This window comes from Thermobia domestica, chromosome 2, assembly GCF_964235325.1.
Source record: "Thermobia domestica chromosome 2, izTheDome1.hap1.1, whole genome shotgun sequence".
NCBI classification, from domain to species: Eukaryota; Metazoa; Arthropoda; class Insecta; order Zygentoma; family Lepismatidae; genus Thermobia; species Thermobia domestica.
The window spans coordinates 14,704,881-14,731,942 of NC_137455.1; the positions used below are offsets into that span (position 1 = coordinate 14,704,881).

The 27,062-nt window shown below is 36.7% G+C and overlaps 1 protein-coding gene across 2 annotated transcripts in view; it reads right to left on the reverse strand.

Moving 5' to 3' along the window:
* Positions 1-8,190: 8,190 nt before the first annotated feature.
* LOC145670447 (EARP-interacting protein homolog) overlaps positions 8,191-27,062 on the reverse strand; it is a 36,829-nt gene continuing 17,957 nt past the window's right edge. For both annotated transcript variants that reach the window (XM_081739147.1, XM_081739136.1), the window contains exons 3-8: positions 25,946-26,168; positions 20,829-21,076; positions 17,861-18,039; positions 16,412-16,537; positions 12,621-12,782; positions 8,191-8,399 (exon numbers count right to left, since the gene is read on the reverse strand). In XM_081739147.1, the coding sequence (XP_081595273.1) occupies positions 8,228-8,399; positions 12,621-12,782; positions 16,412-16,537; positions 17,861-18,039; positions 20,829-21,076; positions 25,946-26,168 (1,110 nt within the window). In that variant the 3' untranslated portion in view covers positions 8,191-8,227. The remainder of the gene's footprint in view (positions 8,400-12,620; positions 12,783-16,411; positions 16,538-17,860; positions 18,040-20,828; positions 21,077-25,945; positions 26,169-27,062) is intronic.

Below are 27,062 nucleotides of genomic sequence, written 5' to 3' on the forward strand. Positions count from 1 at the left end.
ACATTTTTTGCTTGTTTTTACCTGTAGATTCATCTCACGAATTTTCCGACATTCATGCACGACCACCCTGTATATATATATATATATATATATATATATATATATATATATATCATTCGCTCAGCCGCGTGTATTCTCAGTCGGTTACCTTGAACATTCAAAAACCGACGAGTTATCATCATTGTGAATGGTTCATATTGTATATTTTTCTCTATTTGAAAAAATGAAAAAATAAAGGAAAAAAGGGGAAAGGAGAAGGAATTGGAAGGGAAGGGGCTGAAAAAGTAGCAAGGGAAATTAACAACAAAACTGAACAGAAAATAGAGAAATAGTCGAACAAAGAAAATGAAAATGAAATGAAATATTTGAGTTTTACGTCCCACGGTTATGCCGGTTAGGTTAAAGGAGACGGTGATGATGAGAGATGAATGAAATGGTGGAATTAAGAAAGTGGGAGGAAACGGGATAACCCCGAGAAAACCCACGCACACGGTGTTTGTCCACCACAAAGTTCACTTGGCGGGAGCAGGGTTTGAACCCGGGACCCCAAGCACCAGTGGTGAACGCTCTATCACTGAGCCACCGCGGCCCTCAGAGTCGAACAAAGAGAAACAATTTAAGCTTACAAGTAAGTTTCGCTTTTACGCAGTGCCGGACGGCCAGGTTGGCTACTTGGGGATCGCCAAGGGCCCGAGGCCATGGAGGTCCCGCACTGATCGCGAGGCACAGGATCTATAGGTCTTGGTCGAATTTTTGTGCTTTCTTGAATCTTCCTACCAAAAAGGTTGCGGAAGCATAAGTTCGTCTTTCCGAAAAACTTGGGGGCTTCCTTGCTCATATCAGTACAGCCCCGTCGGCCAGTAAAATTTCGTACTTAGAAACGGACCCCTCTAGTCGGTAACTCGCTTTTACCTGTTGTCTCATACGTACAGTGACGTCGCCTTGTGCAGTACGAAAGAGCACGTGAACCACCAAGTATCATGGGTTGTTTGTTGCTCCTTAAGATATTTAATAATATTTAGAATATTATTATATTGTCGTTTCGTTTCTATTCTTCGCTTGCTTTACCCCTTGCGTATATGCATTCCATCATCACACCACGTTCACAACAGAGCAGCAAGCATGATAGGCTGCTCTGTGTGTAGTACGGAAGGGGGAAACGCGGGCAGCTGCGGTCTCTTGACGTTCAAATCAAGATTTGCACAAGCAACGTTGACAGCACTGTTGTTGACTTATTTCCAGTAATGTGGCGCTTTAAACAGAATCAAAGAATGAACTTCTGCGTTGACAGCTGTTGTTGACTAATTTCCAGTAACGTGGCGCTTTAAACAGAATCAAACAATGAACTGCAACTTAAAACATATAGAAGAATATAGTAGTACAACATACCTCATTCTTTCAATCAGTTATCTACATTTCAATTTCTCGTAGTGTTTTCAGATAACAATGAAAAAGTACATGGACAAAGGTGCCTCTGCAACTATCATAATAATTTGATATATGTTTCGTGTATATTGTTAGCAGTTCACTAAAGAGCATGCATATCAATTCAAATATACGAGTTGAGTTTTGAGTTTAACGTCCCTTTTAGCAGCGAGGCTATATGAGACGGGACCTACTGATTAACGTGGAATCCGAATCACATGAGCTCTTTCCGGGAATCGAATCCGGGTCTCCCACGCTAAAGGCACGTACGCTAACTGCTTAGTCACGAAGGAGCTCTTCAAATATACGAGATAGCAGACGTTTACAGTCTTGATACTAGTGGACACTATATTTAGTATATTGTGGAATTGATGGAGTCTGTAGAAAGAGAATGGCATACAACAAAATTCTTGAAAATCATGGGAAATAATCCAAAGTTGACTTCGGAAACTGAAAGTTGTGTTACCATATTAATGAATATGAAAGGATTTAAAGGAGTACCGTAGCTTAAAATAGTTTCAGTGCATTAGCTATAGTATCAACAGAGAAAATATTGAAAAAAAAAAAAAAAAAACTAAACTTCAGAAGAGTTATTGACAAGTTGATTGCCCAGATGAGCATGAGAAGTAATTTCATATACGAATGAAATGGAGCATTTGTTTATAAATTGGTACTTTTAGTCATAGTTACTTTCATTGATTATTTATAGTTTTTCTTATTTAGAATACTGAAAGAATTCTAGAATAGAATTTTCTAACGATTGTGAACTACAGAACTACAAAAAAAAAAAAAAAAAAAAAAAGTCACGAGATGCCACTACATGCGTATACCGTTCATATATACTACCCATCTCTCCTCTAGAAAATGGACGAGTTAGGTTTATATATATATATATATATATATATATATATATATATATATATATGTGTGTGTGTGTGTGTGTATATGTAGAGAGAGAGAGGGGGGGGGCTTTTAAGAATCCGCGCCAAGGGCCCTCAACTTGGCCACTCCGACACTGTTTTTACGATGTACTTTCCTTAAGTTCATAGTTTCTGAAGAGACCACTGGTAAAAAGTGCCCAGGCTTGGATAGGTTTCTCATTGGGCTTTTTATATCTATTGGAAGTTAATGAATCCAAAAGAATTATTTTTTAAAGACATTTATCCATGGTATCACGAGAAAAATTATCTTGATATTGAGCTCTTTCACAATATTTTTCTTGATAATTTTCAACCAAGCTGAATCTTGTACTTTATTTTATTTTTGAGCCTTCTCAGTAGTCCCAACTTAATGGAGTTAAAATCATTTAAGAATCAATAGAATTTAGCTTCCTCCAATATGTTGGATATAGTTTTTCGAAATTACATGATAACTTTTGTAAGAAGTGTTGCATTTTTTTATACAACGGCGTACATGTTCTTTTAGCTCGCATTATCCAGGATTTTATCACTAGTTTTCGTACTTTTCTTTACTTTACTTAGTTCTAGAATGTATGTAATTATGCTCAAACAGTCGCACTTTAAAAATTTACCAAGAGTTTTGCCTGGAACTTCAGCTAAAGCTTACTATGACGTACTGTAATCAATTATGAAAGTTTTTATTCTTCTTTTCTATTAATGTTATGTTTATTACCAATAAAAAGTCCAGAATTGTATCAATTGTATGGAATATGTCATTCGTAAAAAAAACGAATAATCAAAAATAAATAAATAAATAAATAAATAAAAAATATCAATAATTTTTAGATGGGAGAAAATTTTTTAACTATTTGAGATCTTCGGTCATATGGTTAAATACAGGATACCACAGAATTCTTCGACATGGAATATGAAAAAAAAAATCGAAGAATTCGCATATTTGAAAATTTTAATTCAGAAAAATCAATTTCTATCATCTTTTGATTTTGAAAAAAAAATGGTTTGCTTATCAAAGAAAAGTACCCTGTTTCACATATGGATTTACATAATATTGTTTACTCTTTCGTAAGAGATTTGACACAGAACTTCCCAACTTCTGCTATAAAATATTAAAGAAAAGACCATTCTTGTCTGTAAAGATATTTCCTGTAAAGAAATACAAAAATTAAAATGAATTATTTTTCGCTGCAATTTAAACATGTACGTATTACATACACCGTTCTAATTAATCATTGAATTAAAAGTTGCTCTTTGGCATTGGTTGAATTAAATAGAAACGGCAACTTACCTTAGACATTTAAAAATATTAAATCTTATTCAAGCATTTTTAATTAACAACGGAATTTTTTCGAAAAATTAGTGAATTATTTTATGGTTTACATTATTGGCAGAAAGTAAGTTCCTTTCTGTTGTAAGGAATTTGTATAGATAAAAGATTAATTATGCTTGTTTTTACGTACTGAGCTGCTTTAAAATATGCACTTTTTAAAACATAATTGTTAGTTTTAAAAGAAATATCTATTCAACGGAAACTAAATAATCACAATTAAAAGTAACATACATTAACTTTCTGTGTTTAGTAGTTTTATTCCTGCTATTTACTTTTATCTGTGTTAATTATGGCTACACTGAAATGAGTCATCACGCAGGGGTGCTATGACGCAAACTGCGTCATTGAAATATTTGGGGGGGGTTAAAAATCTATATAAATATGTTTGAAGGGATGTAAAAATTAATCGGAAAGATTTTTTTTTTCATGGAAGAACACCTACGGATACACAATTGAGGGGGGTGGGCACCACTGCATCACGAAACCTCTTGCTAACTTTATAACAATGAAATAACCATTATTAATGATTATAAGCACCGCTTATATATCAAACCGATAGTGTATACATGTATCATTGTTGTTTGAAAAGCATAAATGCTAAACTTTAACATTTCCTGATGTACGATGGGTAATCACAGTTGTAACGCACCACTCTCCTCGTTCCGTTCCCTTCCGGGTTCTGATGATGGTTACTGGCGAGAGAATTGTTAAAGATAATATCAAGTATGCATACTGTCTGATGACATTGGTAATGATTGGTCTCTAAAAACGCTTCGGCGCCTCCAACAACATTTTGGCTTCCTCTATAAAACACAAAATTATATGATGTTTACCTGAAATATCGATGTTGAACGTAACAATGTATAAAGATGTCGAAGAGCACAGTCGTCGCTGTAGCAACGCGGAAGAACTGTACTCGGTGGTCCAGAAACTGACGGTTCGTATAGAAATAATGCCTTCACATGATCATTAATAATCACGTCAGGTAAGTCGATGTGACAACGCACAAGACGTTTGCAAGCATTTAGGGAGAAACTGTAATTTTTATTTGTGATTAGATATTGAAAGATTATGAAATTATTTCGAAACAGAATTAGTTTGAGTAACTTTACAAAAAACGTAATATGGCTGCATTCAAAACCTTACATAAGGTGAGTTGTTAATAATTACATACAATAGAAAGAAACCACATGCATAGAGCACCTTCCAAACAATATTCGATTTAAGAATTTGATTTAGCACAAAAGTTCTCGTGATTCAAGGCATAAGCTATCTATCTCCATATACTGCAATGCGTACACGACAGGTAAGTCTTAAAGTTAATTACCAGTTAGAAAGATGTTAGTATTTAAGCATCAATGTTAATAGATAAGTATGTTAGTTTTAAGCTAATATTAATAAGAATGCTAATATTTCTAGAATTAATGATTTCTCTTCTCTTTCAAGGTCTCCAGCGGATCTCCTGTAGATGTGAACAACATACTGACGAGAGGTTAAGAGGAGCGAGGCAATTATCCTAAGCTCTTCGTTGTATTCCAGTTATATTTCTTTCCTTCCTCTTTTTTGCTTCACTGTATTTTTGGATTAAAAGATCCACTATATTTCAATCAAAAAATTTTCTTGTAGGCTTTATTTTTGGAGAATTGCTTAACTCAGTATGATATATCCTCATTCCATAAGGGCCGTTCAAAAATTTTGTGGCCCCTGATTCAATATATACATCTGAACAAACGTTTTCTTGTAGACCCTATATCTTAAGAACTGCATATAGTGTAGCCAAACTCAAATTATCACTTAACTCGGTATGATGTGCTTAGGGGCTGTCCACATATTACGTAACGCTATTTTTTACCAATTTTTAACCCCTCCCTCCCCCTTGTTACACTTCTTAATTCAAGACCGAACCCCTCTTCCCTTTGTTCGTAACACTTTTTGATTTTCTTTTCTCACCAATTTTGCTTATTTGGGGGGATATTGCAATAAAAAATATTTAATGGTAGAACTTTTTATTACAAAATGCTTGTATTACCGTAATATTTTAACACCATAAAATTGTTTAATTAATCAGTCTTAATTCTTCGAAATTCCATACTTTCGTTTTCCCAAGGAGATTGTATACATCCTTTTAGGTCACCAATGATTGGCAAGGAAGAAATACTGCCGGAATATGCAGGTGAAATAAGATCTAAAGAACTGACATTGATCTCTTTTTCCACGATCCAGGATGCTTCATGCATTTGGAGTTCGCTAGTGTCGACGACGCAAAGTTCTCTTTCTCATCGACCACAGATTTGAAGTAGCTGAACACGTGAAGGAGCAGGGACATCTCGTTTGTGAACAAGCTTTCGAGCATCTTCTTTGGACTTTGGACTTCAGTTTACCCCTTTCCAAATTGTTCTTGTCCTAAATCAGTGCCAGAATTCGAATGAACTCGATTTGTCCAGAAACATTCAAATCCAAAAATCAAAAAATTCAGTACGAGATGAATATCCGAAGAATTAGGTTTTTAATATCTTATTTTGTTCTGAAAACCGCGGATCGTTCCGTCGCGGAAACTGTTATTTAACGACAAAGGGTTTTATTTTCTGTTTCACATGCGAAATCCATTACAAGATTAGAGTCGATAATAGTTCATATCAAAAATTTAAAATAATTTTCTCAGAAATAGCAATACAAGTGGGAACGCGAGAGCATTTTCAAGCGGTAGTTACAATCACTAACAATTAACTCCAGAAAACCGTGATCCATAAATGCAATACTGGGATAGACACAAAACGGAGTTTTATTGTAGGAGACCCGTGTAAGATTCCTGACGGAGCTCATGTGGTTCGGATTCCACGTTAATCATTATATCCATATCTCATATAGCATTGCTGCTGAACAGATGTTGGCAAAACTTCACTTAACGGCAAGACACGACCATTGCTCTCAGAAGACAAGTGTAGTTTTACCCAGTTTACAAAACGCATGACGTTACCACACGTCGGCAAGTGAGTTTCTTTTAATTCCGAGGGCGCACCAAACCAAATCACTATTCACACGCTGACGAGAAGTCCTCACAGGAGGCTTTTTCTGACTCATAATGAAGGCAACCGATAATCTAAAAAGGACGCTGGCACTGCTGCATTTGCAACCAACAGTTCACTCGTTGCTGGCTCCTTACTAGGTCTATGTCCTTGTAAACTGTTAAGCAATATATTTGTTGAATAATTAAATACCACTCAACAAGAGTCAACAAACAGAATATTAACTGCGTACACGCGAATATCACCTCAAAGAACACCCGCTCCGTCAACAGTCAACACGTTAGTCGTATCCAGGCGACACTACCCTAAAGCAAAGCACAGCCCCTCCCAGCAACCCAACCCCCCTTCGGCCATGTCATTCATTCAACATGAATTCCCCCAGAACCAGAAACAATCACTAACTATATCGCTTTGCGCTAATGCGCGCAACAATAGAATCGGGCTTCCATTCATCGTTCCTATTCTTTTTGCAAGTTCGACGTTAATAAATGCAATTTTATTGTTAAAACAAGCAGGGAATTATACATATTAGTGATGTTAATACAGCACATAAAGTTGAACGATCACATAGAGAAATATGCTACTTCTGAACCGTATTGGAAGATAAAACACTGTGTACATACGGTGTAATGCGTGTTGCCTTATGTTGACTTTTCCAAATTTTAGGCTGATTGCGGCACCGGCAGACATCGTTCGAAAAATGTGAAAAAAAAAAAAATACAGTGAATTACTGTTATGGGAGGGCAACTTTTCCCGTGTGAGCCGTTATCGATTTCGAAAAAAAGTTTTTTCGATCCACCCTATATATATATATATATATATAGGGTGTCTCAAAAGTCCTCTGACATAGGGTTACTCTGTTATTATCTGAGTTACAACAAAATGTAAGAGAGAAAACCGTCTCAAAATTTGATGTTTTCAATCTAAAGTGAAGGTTATGTTTTACATCGGACGAATCGTTTGCGCTGTTTGAAATGGAGGATTGCTATCGATATGTTAGCGTAAAAACCAGTAACTTCATTCACTGATGTTGTGGGTCCAGGTACATGGCAACACTGCATTTTCATTTAACATTGGGCGCATAAAGAGTGTGATGCACAAACAACTTATCCGACTTAAAAAATCCTTCACTTTAGATTGAAAACACCAAATATGGAGACGTTTTCTTCTCTTATATTGTATTGTAACTTTGATAATAACAGAGGCAGGGAACTTTTGAGACACCCTGTACATATATCAGCTTAATCGAAGACAAGACCTAGTTCTTGAAGGAGCAGATCATATCAGTAATCCACGCGCGAAAGACATCTATTACTGTTCTTACGGTTAAAAAGCATAGTTTACTGCCTGATCTGATACGGAATTCCTTACAAGGTGCACGAGTGGCGGAAGTCAAAGTAACCAGATAACTTCTGAAAAATAACGCACAGCAAATATATAAATTTTTAAAAAAAACTCGGGAAATGAAGGGAAATAACTTTTTTCTGTAACGATTATTTACAAGATTTAATTACCAAATGAAACAAGAACTACAACAATATTTTATATTTTTCTGCTCTAGGTACTTTGTTAACTACAAGTCTCCCATCATAACTTAAAGAAGCAAAAGTCCAAGGATCTGCACATGACCACTCGACGGCATACACTGAGTCTTCATGCTCGTCGTACGTTGCCAGCACGCCATCTTCTAACTTCGCATGTCTACAACGAACAAAGAAAAAGAAATATTACAGTTTGAGCTCAACGATCAGTATAATCTTTCCTAATGACTACTATTTCAACAACAAAGTGGATAAGTCAAGTAATTTCGTCACTTATGGGGTCAACAAACTGTACTATTCAAAACGCTATTTACTATCATTGTACACAATGTGCTTACCAAGTAAAGAAAGAATAGGTCGGTATATACATATACAGTTTGCAACTTACTTTATTTAATAAACGTCAAGAGGTGATTCTTGACACTGGGATAAGAAAGAAAAAAAAGTCCTATGAACATACAGCATTGGCAGAGTTAGTGAGGGTATATTTTGTATATATTGGTACATATTGATGAACGATTTTTTCCTTCTAAGTTGGTTCCAGCTTTGGTAGCTGGTACGCAAGTTTTGAAATATAGTAAGAAACGACACAAAAGATACATTGTGTTCTCAAATTTCATGGAAGTCAGAGTAACGGAAAATTGCGCACATCGATATGTTCACGGAATGGCTGCTTTCACAATCAAACGAGCACACTATTGACTTCACACTAATACAGAACGAAGCGCTAACCATTTTTTGCGGAGGAAGTCAGAGCATACGTGGTAATGGGTAAGGAGTGAAACTACAATGATCAGAAGTTATTTTCCTGCCCCCATCCTTGATGTGATGCTTTTCTATAGGGTTATGTCTTCATTCTCTTCCTGCAAGTGATGCGAAAAGTCTGGAAAGAAACGGACTAGTGTGTTCAGGATTCTTACAGACTTTTGTAATGTTTTCTCTGACAAAAGTTTGTTTAATTGTTCCACTTTTTCGTAACCCCATTAGTTTGATAAGGTAGAACACTAAATTACTATAAAATGGGCTAGCCTAGAAAACATGTGTGATCAAATATATCAGTCTACGCAATACGGAATTATACGTGAACATAAAACATACAATTAAGACAATCAGCTGTTGAGGAGTTTCACGGTCCAATTCCAAAGATTGTCAGCAATGAAGTAACGAAATATTTCAGTTTAACGTTCCACGTTATACTCTTTAAGGCTAAGGGAGACGATAATTAAGCAAAGTGAAAGATGATGCAAGAATAGGATGAATGAGAAAGTCGGAAGAAACGGGAGTGCCTCGAGGAAACTCACGGACAGATTCTGTCCACCACAAACTTATTTGGCCAGGGACCGAACCACGGACGACTCCACGTACTACAAATAAGTCCATTTATCTACCACTGAGCCACAGTGACCCCCCCCCCAAGTCTGTCAGCAGATCCTGAAAAAAATTATTTGGAACATGCGAGAAAGTATAGTTTTTGAAACTAAAAAAGAATAATAATCAAAATTAATACATGTGTTGAAGTTATGCGTGAACACGAACACAATGAGGCCAGTTAATTACGATATTAACACTATTAACAGTTGAGTAGTTTCATGGTCCAGCTCCGATGACTATGGGTGTCGAGAAGTTATGCTTAAACATACGCACAACAACATGGATTAAATTGAGAAACTCATCTTTTTATATATATCAGTTAAAGAGACGTATTATTAGTTCAAAACGTCAGAAACGCTACACTCTGTCCATATTAAGAGATTCAAGATGCGGTAGCTCAACTGATATTAAATTAAGAAAATTTTGAAAAATTTTGAAAAGTTTGAAAATTAAGAAACTAACCACAAATCATCGCACCACACACCTTGATATACCTTTGATACACATCTGAACTTATTATTCTATATTGTTGTACTGCATGATCTCTAAATCCCAAATAACCTTATTACTTCAAAGTTGCCTTCATTATCAAGAACGACTACTTAGTTTCCCTGATATTACACAACTTTTCACTAATTTCCTTGCTATTAAAGAGCTTTTCAATAATTTTCCTAATTTTTTCTGACTAAAATCAAATTCCGATTTTCCAAGTCTGTGGAATTCCTGAACAGAGATTTGAGAGTTCTCTTACGCCATAAAACTCTGTTCTATATCACATGTACTACTTGATGCAACCATTATAAATTATTTATACTATCCCTATAAATTATACTGTATGCATAACACGCACAGGAATATTAATGCCTCTCGCTTGATGTCTCCATTAAATCCCCAATCTAAAATTATCTCATTTACCACAAATTAAGATTCTTCTGTAACCCTTGCACTTTCCCGTGATCGGATAAGATTTCGACTCTATACTGAAGCCTTGTTTACACAAAATAAAAAATAGGAATAAGAGAAATAAAAACATTAACGAAATATAAAGGAATAGATTCACCGGTGCAGAGGACTGAAGATCCCTTGTCCAACTTGGTGCTGTGATCACTCATTAAGTGGCAGTGATGTTTTTATTTATCTTATAATGTTTACTCCATAGGATGGTGATCCAGATAGAGCAAGCATTATATTTGATAGTCGTAAATAGGACGTTTGCTCGAGCGTTGACGATGAAACAAGTTATCCGAAGAAAGCTCCTTTCAACGCCAACTACACATAAGCAAAAATTCTACGTACAACTTTTAGAGACACAAAAGATTCAGCATCATATTTTCGGAAAATTAATGAATTACACACATAATTAAAAGTAAACTTTGCACCATGCACTCAAATAGACAACCACGAGGCATAGGAGATGACATGCACAATCGCAGAAAATACTCGTCAATCGATTCGAAAATTTTAATTATATTGATACTTACATAGCCTTAGAGTGGGATATAACAATTAAGGTAATACGACATATAAATGTTTCTTTTGTTGTGAGAAATAATTCGATTCTGTTAAGTGTAGAACATAATTACGCAGTGTCTTGTTGCAGCAGGGTAGAAGGTGCTGTTATATGTCCATCTTGTTGGCGCCAAGTAAGTGTCTCCCGCTAAATCTCTTCAGCTCTCGCTGTTCGCGTGGGTTTCACGCGTTAAATGACGTAAGAGAGGACAGAGCTGTGATTGGCTGAAGAAGTGTTGATCAAGGTCACTCCGCCCACATGCGTCCGATGAGTGAGAACACACACACACTCACACATAGAAACGTCGTCTGCTAGTATATGCTAGTCCTTTTAAATTAAAAAGAGAATTAAATTGCTTGAGCTGCATACAGCCAAAATAATGAATAAATGAGTTTATGACAATCTCACTCCTATTTTTATCCTACGTAAACAAAGCTTGTGCGGATTACCTATCATCAGTTGCTTCGATTTTAAAATTGTTTGTTTCTGGCAACTGTATTCACTACATTCAAAGAACACATGATTTACGTAAATATATATACAAGATGTTACATAGAAAAGTAACAATATTTTGGGAGCAGATTCATCACATCAAAATAAGAAAAAAAAATTATATGGGCGCATGAGAGGATGATTTAAATTAACAAAAAATTGGCTACTTACCAATGAATTCTCCCTTGGAAAGCCTAAGAACTTTTTAGACGTTTTAGAACTCTCAGGTGGTTCCTTCCTCAGTGGCAACGTGAAAGGAATTAAAACGGATAGGAGATAAAAGGTGTAAAACAATGAATACATACCACTAAATAAATAAATGTAATGTAAAGAGTCGATCCTGAACGAGCTAAGCGAAGTACAAAAAAGAGTGGACTGACGTCAATATTGCCGGATTCAAAGTAGGCATCAAAGGTAGGTACCTAAGTTCTATCAATGTTGTCAGTGCCAACTGAACTTTTTTTTTTTTTTTTTTTTTTTTTTTTGTACTTCGCTTTGCTCGTTCATTTCAGAATCGACTCTTTACATTACATTTATTTCTTTAGTGGTATGTATTCCTTGTTTTACACCTTTTACCTCCTATCCGTTTTAATCCCTTTCACGTTGTCACTGAGGAAGGAACCAGCTGTGAGTTCTAAAACGTCTAAAAAGTGCTTAGGCTTTCCAAGGGAGAATTCATTGGTAAGTAGCCAATTTTTTGTTAATTTAAATCATCCTCTCATACGCCCATATAATTATATATATTTTTTTCTTCTTATTTTGATGTGAGGGATCTGCTCCCAAAATTTTGTGACATTTTTATGTAACACCTTGTATATATATAGTTTATATCAATTCTTTTCTCTTCCTTTTTTATTTTTTAACTGAAAGTAAATTTGCCGTTTACATATCATCCCTGGGATAATACCTAAGCTACAGAAATGCTCAAAACCTGTTCACACAGAAATAAATAAATGAACGCATTATGAAAAACTACTACAGACTGTGTACGAGAGAAGAGAGTCTTACTTTTCCTTGTCTCCGTCCTCGTCTTCGTTTGCTTCGTCGTCCACCAGATGGCCGTAGGGTTCAGACGAAATGGAGGCAACGCTGGTGAGAATTACACGAGAATCACTACTCGACGTCAGAACCAACTGATCGTGGAAATGGTTGTATCTTATACTCCAAACCCTAACAAATAAATAAATACAAAAATGAATAATACTCACAGTATTTATAATAAAGAATCCTGGCACCCTTTTCTACTCCACAGATTACAAAAAAACAGAGAAGAAGAAGAAGAAAGAAAATCAACCTCAAATGTATAATCTTATATACAGGGTGTCTACTGAAATTCCACAATGAAATTTCGTGACTTTTTCATGACCTTTTCTTTACCAAATCATAAAATTTCCTGACATTTTCAAGAGCGAATTTGGGTGCTAATTAGGCCGGATTTTCATCCATGCGATACAAACGTACTTTCCTTGCGATTTGGTAGCGTCTAAAGCCGACCATAGACATTTTTGGTGTTGAATTTTGATGTTTTATAGAACAAAATTTTCCAATCTGTACTTACATTTGCACAGTTAAAAAAAAAATTGTGACCCAAAAACTAAATTTCGTGACTTTCATGACCGTTTTCTGATTTCGTGACTTTTTCGTGACATTCGTGACTTTCGTGATCGATAGACTCCCTGTATATATTGTAAGTCATTATTTAATAAGCAATCACACAAAAATCATTGACCGCCCGCAGAACTTATTTGATATAGGGTAATATCGCCTCTGGCTTGGATAACCGCCTGAATTCTATTTAGAAATGACTCAATGAGGTGTGAACACTGTTCAAGCTTGTACGACCACGCACAAACGCTTTGATTGAGCTCTCCAAATACGGCAGTTATCATTTGGGAAGATGGGATTGCATATTTATCATAAAAGTGTTCGAGAAATGGTCACGACTGCTCAAATAAACATACTGTGCATGCTTACAGTTACCTGTATGAGTGGGTCTAATTAATGTTACATAAAACATACTCATACCATTAGGTGAAAAGTGGTCTCTTTCAACGACAGCGGACTCCAAATGTGCATTGCATAAAGTTCCCTTTGTAATGTTGTTTTGGAAATTGGTTATTGACCTGGATCCATGGACTGCTTCAATCCGAAATCAACTGAAATGCCCTGCATTTCTTGGTCTCATAAATCGAAAATCAGTTGGAATGAACCTGCTGCATTCATGGGTTTCATTCTGCATTCATGGACTGCATCAACCAGAAATCGTCTGGAATGGACATGCATTCATGGACTGCACCAATCAGAAATCGTCTGAATGGACCTGCGTTTATGGGTTGCAGCAATTCCAGTCGATTTTGAAAATGCCTTTGCTTGGCCAGCTGTAGGACTCGTCGGTGGTCTCTTTGGGTTAGGATCTTTCTGCGACCACGGTTTTGATGCCGCTTGGAGTTCATATGTGTGCTAGACCATTTTTCGTGGACAGATTTGACAGCCTGCTCTCGGGCAACTTCTTAATGACGCGCCCTACTGTGTGACCATGGGAACGCCGCATTACAATAGCTTCCATTTTGTCACATCTTTGCTTCGACTCATCTTCACAAGCTGTTTCCATACAATGAAACACTCATTTAACTAGAATGGTAGTACACCAGCGACGATGAGTCATTTACTCACGTATTATCAGTGCAACTTCATCTGTAACGATTGAAACGGACCAACGTTAGTTCTATAGGAGGAGTTACAAATTTTCTTGTTCGGTGTACTTAGTTAAATTCTGTTATGCAATAAATTAGATTATTTACAACGCTGTTTTTCGTAATAAAGAATTGTGAATGGACATACACATTTCAGAAAACAAGAACAATTTACAAGCTTATTTTTTTTAAATATGATTTATTAATCTACCTAATCTCGTCTTCATAACCATGAACGGAAGCCATTTACTAAGAAAATTATTTTAACCTACCACTCCGGTGCGAGTTATATATGTATGATCGTTGTACTCGATACGTCAATAGATGTCATCTTCTGTGGTATTTAGGATAAGAATTATCAGAAAAATTCAAATAAAATTATACAAATGATTGTAATTTTTATACTCCGCGCCAGTACACGTTACGAAGGAAATTGGATCGCTAGACAGTTATTGATTAGATGATGTATAGCCAGCAGAATGATTCCCATCGATGCTATAACTTGACTTTCTCGATTGGGGTTTGATGCTATTAATTCAAGTCTACATCATCAGCTAGCTTATAAGTGTGTTCGTAAAGTTGCTCAACCCAAAGTTTGATTGCGTATATCTTTTGAATTAAGAATGATAAAGACCTGAGACTTGAAAAAAATATAAGCGTGTTCTATGTAGATATTTTTGAAATCACGACCAATGTTGGAATTTGTAACGTTTTTGTGTAGTAACGAGAGAAAAAGTACAAGACATGTAAAATAAAGATGTACAAAATGACGAAAATTAATATTCAGTTGCAGAAAACTGATTTCCTGCGGGTGAATCCCTGTGTATATGTGCAGTATGCATCAACTTTTATCCATTGGTGCAAGAATGTGACAAAATTCATGCAGTGTTGCCATGTAAAAAGGATATTAATGCAAATCCGTAAAATGCATGTTTTCTTGACAGAAACGTGGCCCCTGCCAACACTGTTCTTGTAAAATTACTGCAGCAGTTGTGTTTTAGGTTAATTAATGATAAGCAATGAGAATTTGCACATAATTAATAACCTGAGTTTTTATGCAAAAATTTGCGATAAAAAGTTACTCATCTACATCTGGCAACCCTACTCTCCTTGGGTCAATGACACGCGGTGGAAGCAGATTATTATTGCTTATCAATTGGCGGTAAAATCTGTCAAAACTACATTATTTAAAATAAATATTTCTTGTTGGAAACAGACTTCATGATGATGATACTTAAATTTACTAAGATGACCTATTTGAATTCTACATTCATAAATTATGTTTAGGCCGCATTAGTTTAAGGTCACATGGACAAGTGGTCAAACAAATCCCAGCATGACCTGCTTGATTATTGTCAAATACAAGAACTGAATTCTCCAACAGTACCGAACATCTGTTCTATTTAGTTAGTTATCACAGTTTTGATATGGAAACTATCTTGTCTTTGTTACAAACAAGTTCCTTATCATTGAAGGTAGAAACAAGCTTTTTAAAATTATTTTTAACAAATGTAGTCGGAGAATCAAGAAATAAAGATAAAAGAAGCAGTTGCACTGAAATTGCAAACTGATACACTGAGATTGAAGGTCGATATTGAAATCTATAAGAAAGGTTACAATCTTTCCTCTCTAGGTGTATTTGCTTTATCTTTCACTAACATAATACTGTAGACTATTATTTAAAGAAAGAAAAAAAAACACAACGATATTGTATTTATAGTGTTTAGGCCTTTTTAAGTGCGAGTGCTCTTTCCCTCTCCTTCGTTACTCATGATGGGGTAGTATACCTTGGTAGCTTTTAAGATTTGATCTTTCTGCAGAAAGAGGGAGGAGCGGCATGATGCCACTGCAGGGGCGGCAAATTGCCTAGGACTGGCCCTGGCTATATTTTACACATCTAGTTCCTGATTTAGAATAGCTAAAATTCCTGAAGACTAGGAATGGTCGAATGCATATTAGTTTTCAAGCTTTTGGCATATTATTATTATTTCTATTGTACACCACATTACTTAAGAGAAACCTTTTAATTATAATAATTCATTACTCGTAGAATGTGTTTATTTTTTTATTTCTTCCACAGACACATGAAACCAAATGAATACCTACCAATGGGAATGATCAGACAACAGCATAACAGGTTCAGTAGTTTTACGAATATCCCAAAATTTACTGCAGCCATCATCACCACAACTTGCCATATAATACTGTCTGTTGGGATTGAAATCCATATCCCTGTGGAAGTAAAATGTTACATCAATTGACGATACAATCAAATAAACTCTACAATAGATTTCACTTTAATACAAAACAGTGGTAAATGTAAAATAGCAAAAGAAATGAAATACAAAAATATGACTGACCTTCTCTATCCTCGGCATTGGTTGAGATACCTTACAACCCAACGACATACCTTATCAATTAGATTTATTGCAGAAAGTACAAATTATTACTCCCTGCACAGTTTTTTATGATGTGACTCATATTGAAAAAATCACAAACATTAATTCTGTCTATTTGTTTATTTTGCTTTATTTATTTAGTTTTAGTCCTACTGCTGTGCCCTTTTAAACAGGACGACGAGAAGTGAATGATAATGATATTAATGATAAGAACACAATACATAATACCAATGTCAGAAAGATTCGAACCCGCAATACACATGTCGTCAGTCGAATGCTTTGAACCGCTCGATTATGACACTAGACTGTTGTATTTTATGAATATGAAAATTGGACATTAAGCCACAGACTAGAAAGGGAAAGACTATAATTTCGAAAAGATAGTTTAGAGGAAATATTTGAAGCAAGAATGGATAAATTGTGGAAGTTAATCAATGCGAGACATCTCATATACTTGTTACCGAATATCCTATAGGACTGAGAAGTCTAAGATGAGGGGGACACGTTGCCTTTAAGTAGACTAAAGCAATGAGGAAAAGTACATTAAAGCACCATCTAAGGCAGGTTTTGTTTGCAGGAAAGGATTGAATGTTGAGTTTGTTTTCGCGGCGATGCAAAATTGAATTCAAATCACCGTAATGCGCAAATTTAAATTCTTTCCCACCATGAATCAAACCAGGACTCCCGTGTCCCAAAGTTGTGCGCAGTAGAAAGTAGGCCAGCGAGGAGGGATAGGTGTTGTTCAAGAATATACAGAAAGGTGACTGGTACGTTACTACGCGGACGTATGTAAATAGAGAGCATTCTTGCTTTCCTATCGGGTCTCAAATTCTGGTTATTTTTCCGTGTATTTCTTCAGACCTAGATCCCGAATGTTGAGGTGACTCTGTAAATACAGACCCTGCCCAACTTCCTTCTGAAATTCCTTTCATTTGAAAAGTTATCAATTCTCGAAATTTTCCACAACTCTAGCGCATATATTAAGAGTTTTCAATCCATGTTTATTATTATTTATCATACATATATACTTGGTAAAAAAAAAAAAAAAAAAATGCCTTCTCAAGTTATATTTTATTATTCAACACCAGATATGGCAGCTATGAAGAAATATTATTACGAAGAAAATATAACAAGAAGAGGGTCAAATGGAGCTTACCTTACCAATTGGCAATGAGCTCCTTCTATACACCACGCTTGTCGAGACGTTCGTAAATCCCAGCTTCTAACGTGAGTGTCGTTTGCAGTCACGAATTGGGTGCAATTCTGATGAGGATTCCATTTTCCTGTTGTAAATTTTGGCTGTCCTTTTCCTTCCAGCACTCCACACGAAACTAACTGAAAAGAAATAAGAAAAATAGGTCTCTTATCAGCACTACATCAACGTAATAGCCTTACGGTAGTTTCTTTTTTTTTTTTTAAAAAAAAAAATAGTTTCGTATCAACTAGAAGAAAACCAGGTGGTTTCAGGTCAAATCGCAGCACCCAAGATGCAATATTTACTTTAAGGCACATATCGGAGAAGACTATCGAATACAATAAAACGCTGCATTCGTGTTTTATCAATCTGGAAAAAGCTTTCGACAGAGTACCTTGGAATGCAATATGGGAAGCTCTTTGGAAAAGAAAAGTTAAAAAAAAAAACCTAATATATGCAATACAAAGTGTTTACAGGAACTGCAAAAATTATGTACGTACATGCAACACCAGAAGCGACAAGCTCTATACAACAACAGGAGTAAGACAAGGCTGTATACTGAGTCCTCTGCTATTTATAATTCTAACGGACGATATTATGAAAACAACAAAGGAAAAGACAAAATCTCTTACTGTAAGAAACTGGCGCATGAAACAGATACAGATATCAGAACTGGCATTTGCAGACGATTTGGTCCTAGTAGCTAAAAGGGAAAAGGATTTACAACACAACGTAAATATATGAAAGAATGAACTTGAAAAAAGGAGTATGAAAACAGAACAAAAACTATGTTAATAAGTAGAGAAACACAAAACCATACAATAAAGTTGGCAGGTGAAGACTTAGAACAAGTAACGCATTTCAAATATTTAGGAGCCGTAATTAGGAATGATGGAAAAATAGATGAACCAATAAACAATAGAATTGCAGCAACAGGAAGACTATACCATGCCCTAAACATAAACTTTATAAGTAGAAAAGAGATATCGAAGTCAACAAAGTTAACTGTATACAAAACAACGTACATACTAACATTAACATACGGATGTGAATCATGGCCGCTGACAACCAAACATCACAGTAAGTTTCAGGCAAGTAAAATGAAATATTTAAGAAAAATAGAGGGAAAACAAAGAGAGACAGGGTGAGAAATCAAACTATCAGAACGGGACTAAAAATAGAGCCTTTAAAACACCAAATAGAAACGACACAACTACGATGGTTCGGACATGATTACCGTGTGAGAGAAGAGAGGGTACCAAAAAAGGTGTGGCAGGCTAGACCAGAGGGAAGGAGACCGAAAGGAAGACCCAGGCAAACATGGCAAGAAATGGTAGGAAACATCCTGAAGGAAAGAGGATTTGGGATAAATGAAGCAAAAATCCTTGTCAAAGATCGCCCCAAATGGAAAGCTCTATGTTAAACCTCTACCCCTGATGGTAGAAGAGAACCGACTAAGTAAGCAAGTAATAAGTAAGTAAAAACCGTATTCGTATTATGATCACAGCCTAGCCCTTACAATTGAAAACAATAAATAAATAAATAAAATAAAAAGTTTATTTCATACCTAAGAGGAGTGCCATTTGTATCTCCCACGACCATGCATGACTTGTTAAGGTTATATACACAGGATGTTACCGAACTCTTCCAGCAAATTGCGAAACATCATTCCTAACATCAAAAATCATATGGACCTGTGGGTACAGTTTCAGAACTAGGACCGACCAAAACCATGGAGAACACACTGCAACACGCGTTATTTCGAACATGAAGAACCGTGGAGTGGCGGTCCATATCGAGGTAAACGAAATCACACATATGTTATCCAAAAATGTGCAATGGGTGCACAAGGGATTTCCTACAGGGCATAATTCCCAACAAAATTCTCAGATAGCTCGGACTTATGGGTCCAAAGTAGGCAAAAAGTAAACCTTGATCGCAGTGAATACGGAATATGTTGATGGGAAATTGGATGAATTCGCCAGCTCCACAGTTCATCGTGTTCGGAAGAACGCATAATACGATGTATTTTTTCACGTTTTTGGATGACCCTAGCCTTGAAATTATGCACTTTTCAAGGCATGCCCACATAAACTTTCTTTTTTTTCAAAGCGAGGAATCTTCTCTTACATTTTGTCGGTATAGTTCATTAACATCCTGTATATAGGAAATAGGTACATAAGAGTAATACATCACGTGATGGTTCGATTTTAAAATGAAATCTTTAGTTTAACGTCCCACGTTTATGTCCTTTTAGGCTAAGGGAGACGATGATTAAAGCAAAGAAGAACTGGTGTAATGAGAAAGTGGAAGGAAACGGGAGTACCTCGAAAAAACCCACAAACACGATGTTGTCCATTACAAACTTACTTGGCTGGGGATCGAACCAGGGATCCCATGCACCAGAGGTAAGCACTCTACCACTGAACCACCGTGTCCTCCGTGATATTTTGATTTGATTGGTTCCTAATTGATGTATTTTTCCTTTGCTTCCACGGGGTATTCAAAGCGATTTAAATATACTACCAGAGTACCTAAAACGAAGTGATAATTACCAAATCAAGAAGATGCAATGAATCAGATTTAAATCTTACAAAGAGCTTTACATTGATAAGTTGTCCACTATGTAATATCTTCATTTTTTTAATGTTTATTTTTCATTAAAATCACCCCCAATACTTGGAGTCATATTACATTTGACTTCGTTCTATATTCAGGCCAATACAGTAAGTACAATGATTATCTCCTACGAGGTTTGCAAACATAATCTCGTTAAGGACAGACTTTTCGGAGCTGACACGGCATAGTGAAACACTAGGCAGCTACCTGAAATAAGAGTCAGAAAAATGACACTGACACCCCACCAAACACTTAACATACATGGCCTAAAGAAAACAGTAAAACGCAATAAAATCACCAGACAACATACCTTGCTAACCGTAGAGCTTTCGGTGATATCCCACAGAAGAAAATGGTTGTCGACTACAGTGACTGCTTTGTTCCCTTCAGTCGGATGGAATACAGTACATTTGATATCGTGCCCATATTCGCCTGTCTCGAATTTACACAGCTCCTCCACCGACAATAGCGAGGAGTTCGTGTCTTCCCCGAGCGAAGAGTCATCCATCCACTCAGGAATTCTCCACAAACAGCTCTGCATTGAACACATACTTTCAGCTATCGAGACAAGAAAACATAACTACTGTCAGAAAATGGTTACACAAGTGCTTCCTCTTATATCATTAGCGAGAGAGAGAGAGAGAGAGAAGCTACAGAAAACTGGACGCCAGTTTCTTCAATATATATATGTATATTGTAACCAGCCAGTTATAAACTTTTTTATTTGTGTTATACTTTAGTTTTAAATTTAATTCTTAAAAATAAACAAAACAAAAAAATTCCTTTACATAAATTTAAATTAAAAATTTATAATAAAATATTAAAAATTATTATGTAATTTGTTTACAAATTCATTTTATATGCTAAAAACAATTTAACTTACATAATGAATTTTCCCATTATGTAAATCTTACATTAACAAATTTTTTCGTCTAAACCAAATTCCAACTTATGCATAAACCCAATTTTCTAAATCATAACATACAGATGGTGATCAGAAAAATGGAAACACTTGAACGAAATTGCAACTTACCAGATTAATATGGTGTCGGGCCACCTTTCGCCTTCAGAACAGCCTTGATGAGACGTGGGATGGAGGCATAGATGTCGTGAATGGTAGCAAGTGGAATTTTACACCATTCCTAGTGCAGGGAATCGGCCAGTTCTGTGAGAGAGGATGGAGGTGGAAATCGTCGCCAAAGTCGTGTTTCCAAGGCGAACCACAGATGTTCAATTATGTTGAGATCTGGGGATTGGGCGGGCCAGGGGAGGTGTTGAACTTCATCCCGATGTTCCTCAAACCACGCTGCAACAACGCCAGCTGTGTGAATGGGTGCATTATCATCCTGGAAGATGGCGTTATTGTCCGGGAACAACACCCGGACCATAGGATGCAAGTGGTCTCCTAAAATTGAGACATAATCGTTGGCAGTGATTCGTCCGCTAAGTGTGACCACAGGACCCAATGAAAACCATGATATGGCGGCCCACAGCATCACCGAGCCGCCGCCATGTTTTACAGTTGGGCGGAGACACTGCAGATCATAAGCTTCTTTGGGCGTTCTCCACACATAAACACGGCCCGTGGTTGGGAATAGGGTGAAGGATGAGTCATCCAACCATATCACACGTTTCCAGTCCTCAACGGTCCAAGTTGCATGGTCGCCGCACCATTTGCGGCGTGCGAAAGCGTATGGTCCTTGATGAGCGATTTAGCCCATGCAACACGACCCCATAAGTTCATGTCATGTAATTCGCGGCGGACTGTGATTGTCGAAACAGGGTGGGGGAGGGCTGATTGAGTTCCTTCGTCACTTGCTCCGCAGTGGCACGACGGTTCCGCGTGACAATGCGCTTTAATACCCGGCGTGACCTGTCACTCATGATTTTCTTCCGCCCACTGTTCCGCTTCCCCGATGTGGTTTTCCCGTGTGTTGTGTAGGCCGTCATCACCTTCGACACTGTCCCACGCGACACACCTAACACAGTAGCCATAGCCGTCACACTCACTCCACATAACCGCGCACCAACAATTTGCCCTCTTTGAAAATCTGAGAGGTCTCCCATTTTACACTACCTCCGTCTGCTGCAGCCACTGGACACTGCTGTTCCACTGCGCCTGACGTAGTATGGAGACCGACCTAACACACCACCACCAGCGGTCCGGCACTGCGGGCGCCACGACACCATTGCCAACTCATACATCTGACGTGTTGCCAACTACAGGTGTTTCCATTTTTCTGAACACCATCTGTATATATAAACTAAAACAGTTTACGGTAGTCGGTAGACTTTTTAAAGTGGCCTTAAGTAGCCGTAATAAGTAAATAAAAATCAGTTTAAACGTTCCACGATTATGCCCGTTAGGACAAGCAAGTGTATTATGATGGAATAAGAATGTGGGAGGACACGGGTGTACCCGAGAAAACCCACGGACACGATGTTGTCCAAAACAAACTTACTTGGCCGGGATCGAACCAGGGACTCCACACACCAAAGGTAAGCGCTCTACCACTGAGCCACCGTGTCTCCAACCGCAATAGGTAATAAAGGAAGTAAACTCTGTAGTATTTTCTGTACTAATAGTCTAAATACAAAATACAATAGTCGTAATACTAATCATTAAGGGAACTAAATTAACCATGATTGTAACTCTAACTTAAACTCAGGCATGCGTCTAAATATCGTGAACATAATGCTTTGACTACTGAAAGTATTTGAGAACAGGATCCTGAGAAGAATATTCGGACCCAAGAGGAACGAGAATGGGGAATGGCGGAAGCTTCATAACGAGGAGCTACATAGTTTATACGGTTTACCCAACATTGTTAGGGTCGTCAAGTCTAGGAGGCTTAGGTGGGCAGGTCATGTAGCTAGAATGGAAGAAAGTAGAAACGCTTTCAAAGTCTTGACTGGTAGACCCATAGGAAAACGACCATTAGGAAGACCTAGGCGCAGATGGGAGGATAATATTAAGATGGATCTCGCAGAGATAGGAATACATGCAATTAGCTAAGGATAGAAGTCAATGGAGAGCTTTTGTGAACGCGGCACTGAACCTCCGGGTTCCATAGGCCATAGAGTGAGTGAGTGAGTGTGATGCTTTGACTAAATTTGAGTTCGATATTTGTATTACAGCTCGAGAAGAGAGACAAGATCTTCTAAATACTGCCATAAATTTATTATAATAATGGTGCTTTCAAGTTCCACTGAAGAAGTTGCAGTAAGTTCTGATAAAACTACAAATAAATTAAAATGAGTTCAACACATGAAGTGTAGAACCACGGCTTAAGAAATCTTTTCAGATTGAAAATGTTCAAGCAAGATGCACCTCCTATTACTAGTATAAGTGACAAACTATTTGTATATTTACAGCTTCTGTAGTTATTACAAACTATTGACTAAGGTAATGCATTTAATTTTCTCAACATCAAGAAAATTTTCCACAATACATTTGAAGCCATAATAAATTATTAAAACAGACACAATAGTGCATTTAAAGCTATTATATTTATCACATAATGGATTGGTTTATATATTTTGAATGTTACAGGTAAGCTTAACTATTCCGGCATGGTTTTTACATTTTATAATGGAAGTACGAGACATGACTAAAAGAGAAGTATATATACAAAAGCACTGACGACGGTTGAGTTTTTCATTGTAGATTTCGACACTGATAAACATTAAGACGCATTCATGATTTAAATTAATGGTCAAATAATTAAGTTAATTCTATATGGGTGTAACTGAAGTGGAACAAAAATCAACTCATTGATGAGGAAATATTAATTGGACTTCTGAGTGTTGTTTTTAGTGGAATATTTGGACAAAGATAAGGAAATAACAGGATATATACGAGGAGGTATCAAAAAGTTCGTGCAATTACCTAGAAGAAATTCACTCTAGAGGACTCTGACACCATGATGGTAGCAGTCCTTCTCTAAGTAGTCACCGTACCTAGTGACACATTTTTGCCAGCAGTTCACTTTCCTTAAGCCCATTTTGTAAAAGTCTGCAGTTTGGCTTTGAAACCACAGCTCAACCTCAGAAATGACGTCATCCCTACTGTCAAAATGGCGTCCTCTGAGTGGACGCTTCATTTCTGAGAAGAGAAAGAAGTCGTTTGGAGCTACGTCCGGTGAGAATGGAGTGGGGGAATATTTCATATCCAAATTCCACTGCCTTCTTCATAGATGCATGGTCGGAATGAGCTGGTGCATTATCAGACAACAACAGCACTCCTTTCGCGACAAATCCACGATGTATCTTCTTTAGTACCTCTCGTAACTTAGTCAGGAGATGGGAACAATAGGTGCTAATAATAGTTTACTCCTGTGGTAGGTAATCTGTCATGATGACCTCTTTACAGGCCCAGAAAACGGAAAGCATCACTTTGGCGGCAGACTTCTACGCTACCCATCCCGCTCCCAGAAAAGCCATACACTCACCCCCTATTTGTGTATCATTGAATCGCACCTATAGAAAAGTTGGTGTGTTGAAAATCGGTTGTTTCCTCCATTCGTTAATATACTGAATTTCATTCTTAATAATGCTAAACTAGTTGAAGATTATACAATAAATTAGAGGCCTTGGTGGCTCAGTGCTAGGGCGTTTATCTCTGGGGCTTGGGGTCCCAGGTTCGATCCCAGCTCTCATCAAGTGGACTTTGTGGTTGACAAACACCGTGTACGGGGGTTTTCTCGGGGTTATCCCGTTTCATCCTGCTTTCGTCATTGCACCATCACTTATCTCACCATCAGTTTCTCTTAGTCTTGGTGTATAGTCGTAGGACGTTAACCCCAGAAATATACATAAATTATTAGCATTTCATTGTTATTAATGCAAAATCTAGTGGAAGAGTATACAACAAAAAAATATTATCATATTAAGTTTCCATATTATTAATGCATAACTAGTTGAAGATTATACAACTGAATTTCAGAGTTTGATTCCAATTATCTGTTCAAATTATTTCATATCTTAGACGGTCAGGAACCAACTGTCGCAGAAGGAATACCCTCCTGAGTAAAATAATACTTTTAAAAAGCTATGTTAGTTAACTTCCATGCACAGTAAAGCCAAATCAATCTCTAAGAATAACTGAGTAGAGTACGATATCTTCAATTGTCAACTACTTACTTTTCCTTAATTCTACTTACGAACAAACGTCTAAATAGACACAATGCTAAATGATTTATAAAAGAATATATATTGGTAACTTGCTTTTCATATTTTCGTCAAAAATAAATGTAAATTACAATTATATTATACTATAGCTGACGTCCTGTTATTCATAGTTAAGCAGAATTTTATTATGTAATAGTTTGGCATAAGAAAAAAGCCATAATGATAATATTACTAACGTTATCAAAAACTGTACATAATCTGATAACACTTTATCTTGAACTACATGGTGTAACTCACCTTCAACTTTGTTGTAGCATGTAGTTATTATATGAAGATCTGTGGGCGAGCTAGCCAAATGCCAATATTTCACCTTCTTTGTGAAGAAAGATGCTCTTATGAATAGCTCCACTTTCTTCATCGAATTCCACTTGATGAATCTGGTTCTCGATTTCAACGACTGGGTTCCTACGAAGAAACGGATGGCATCGGTCTCAGCAGCCTGAGAACACAATGCTCTCGCCTGCAATATAAAACCAGAATTCAGTCCTCTCATAATCATTCTGACACTTCACAGCGTATAACTACCAAATACTAAGGCGAATCAAAAATATCTACATTTTTCATTCAACAGTTTACATACATAACGGTAGGGATTTAAAATACACATCATTTCTCTACATGCTTACCTCCTTTGTTCAAAGCACTTGGTCCAACGGTTTACAAACTAGCATATCCCTTTCATGAAGCTTTTCGGTTGATCGCGAAGCCACTTATGTACCCCTTCCTACACGTGTAAGTCTGTGAGCAGAACCATGAATGATGTTCAAAGGAAACGTTACCTTATCGATGGTATCTCGCCTACTTGCCAGATCCAACTTTCGAGCTTGATGAATCTTGTCGTCCATGATGGAGGTTGACGGACGTCCTACTCCCTCTTCAAGATATACATGACACATGTCCGGCCATTTTCACATTTCTCGATCCACGGCAAAATACTTTTACATCATAAAGGACTGTCCTCGTATTACGATAAAAGTATACAATGAATTTCTACGTGTTACTAGTTTAGCAGTGCAATGTAATCATCGAAAAAGTTGTCAGCGACCAACAAAACAGTCCGGAAAAAGCTATTGCTTTCGCAGATATTAGATAAGGTTTATTTATTTCTTAGTTATTCAATATGAATTCTACAGCGAATGTTAGCGAAGATACCAGTTCATAGTTATATTATTTCATGTTGAATATTACAAATTACATTAATTTTAAAAAAATGTTGTTATACCTACAGCTAATTCAAACCAGTTTTTTTTCTTTTTTTTACTTAATGGACTATTACAACTGCAAATCCAAGACTTCTAGGTCTAGTAACATCGTCATAAACAAACAGGATATTAAATTTCAATACCCTTCATTT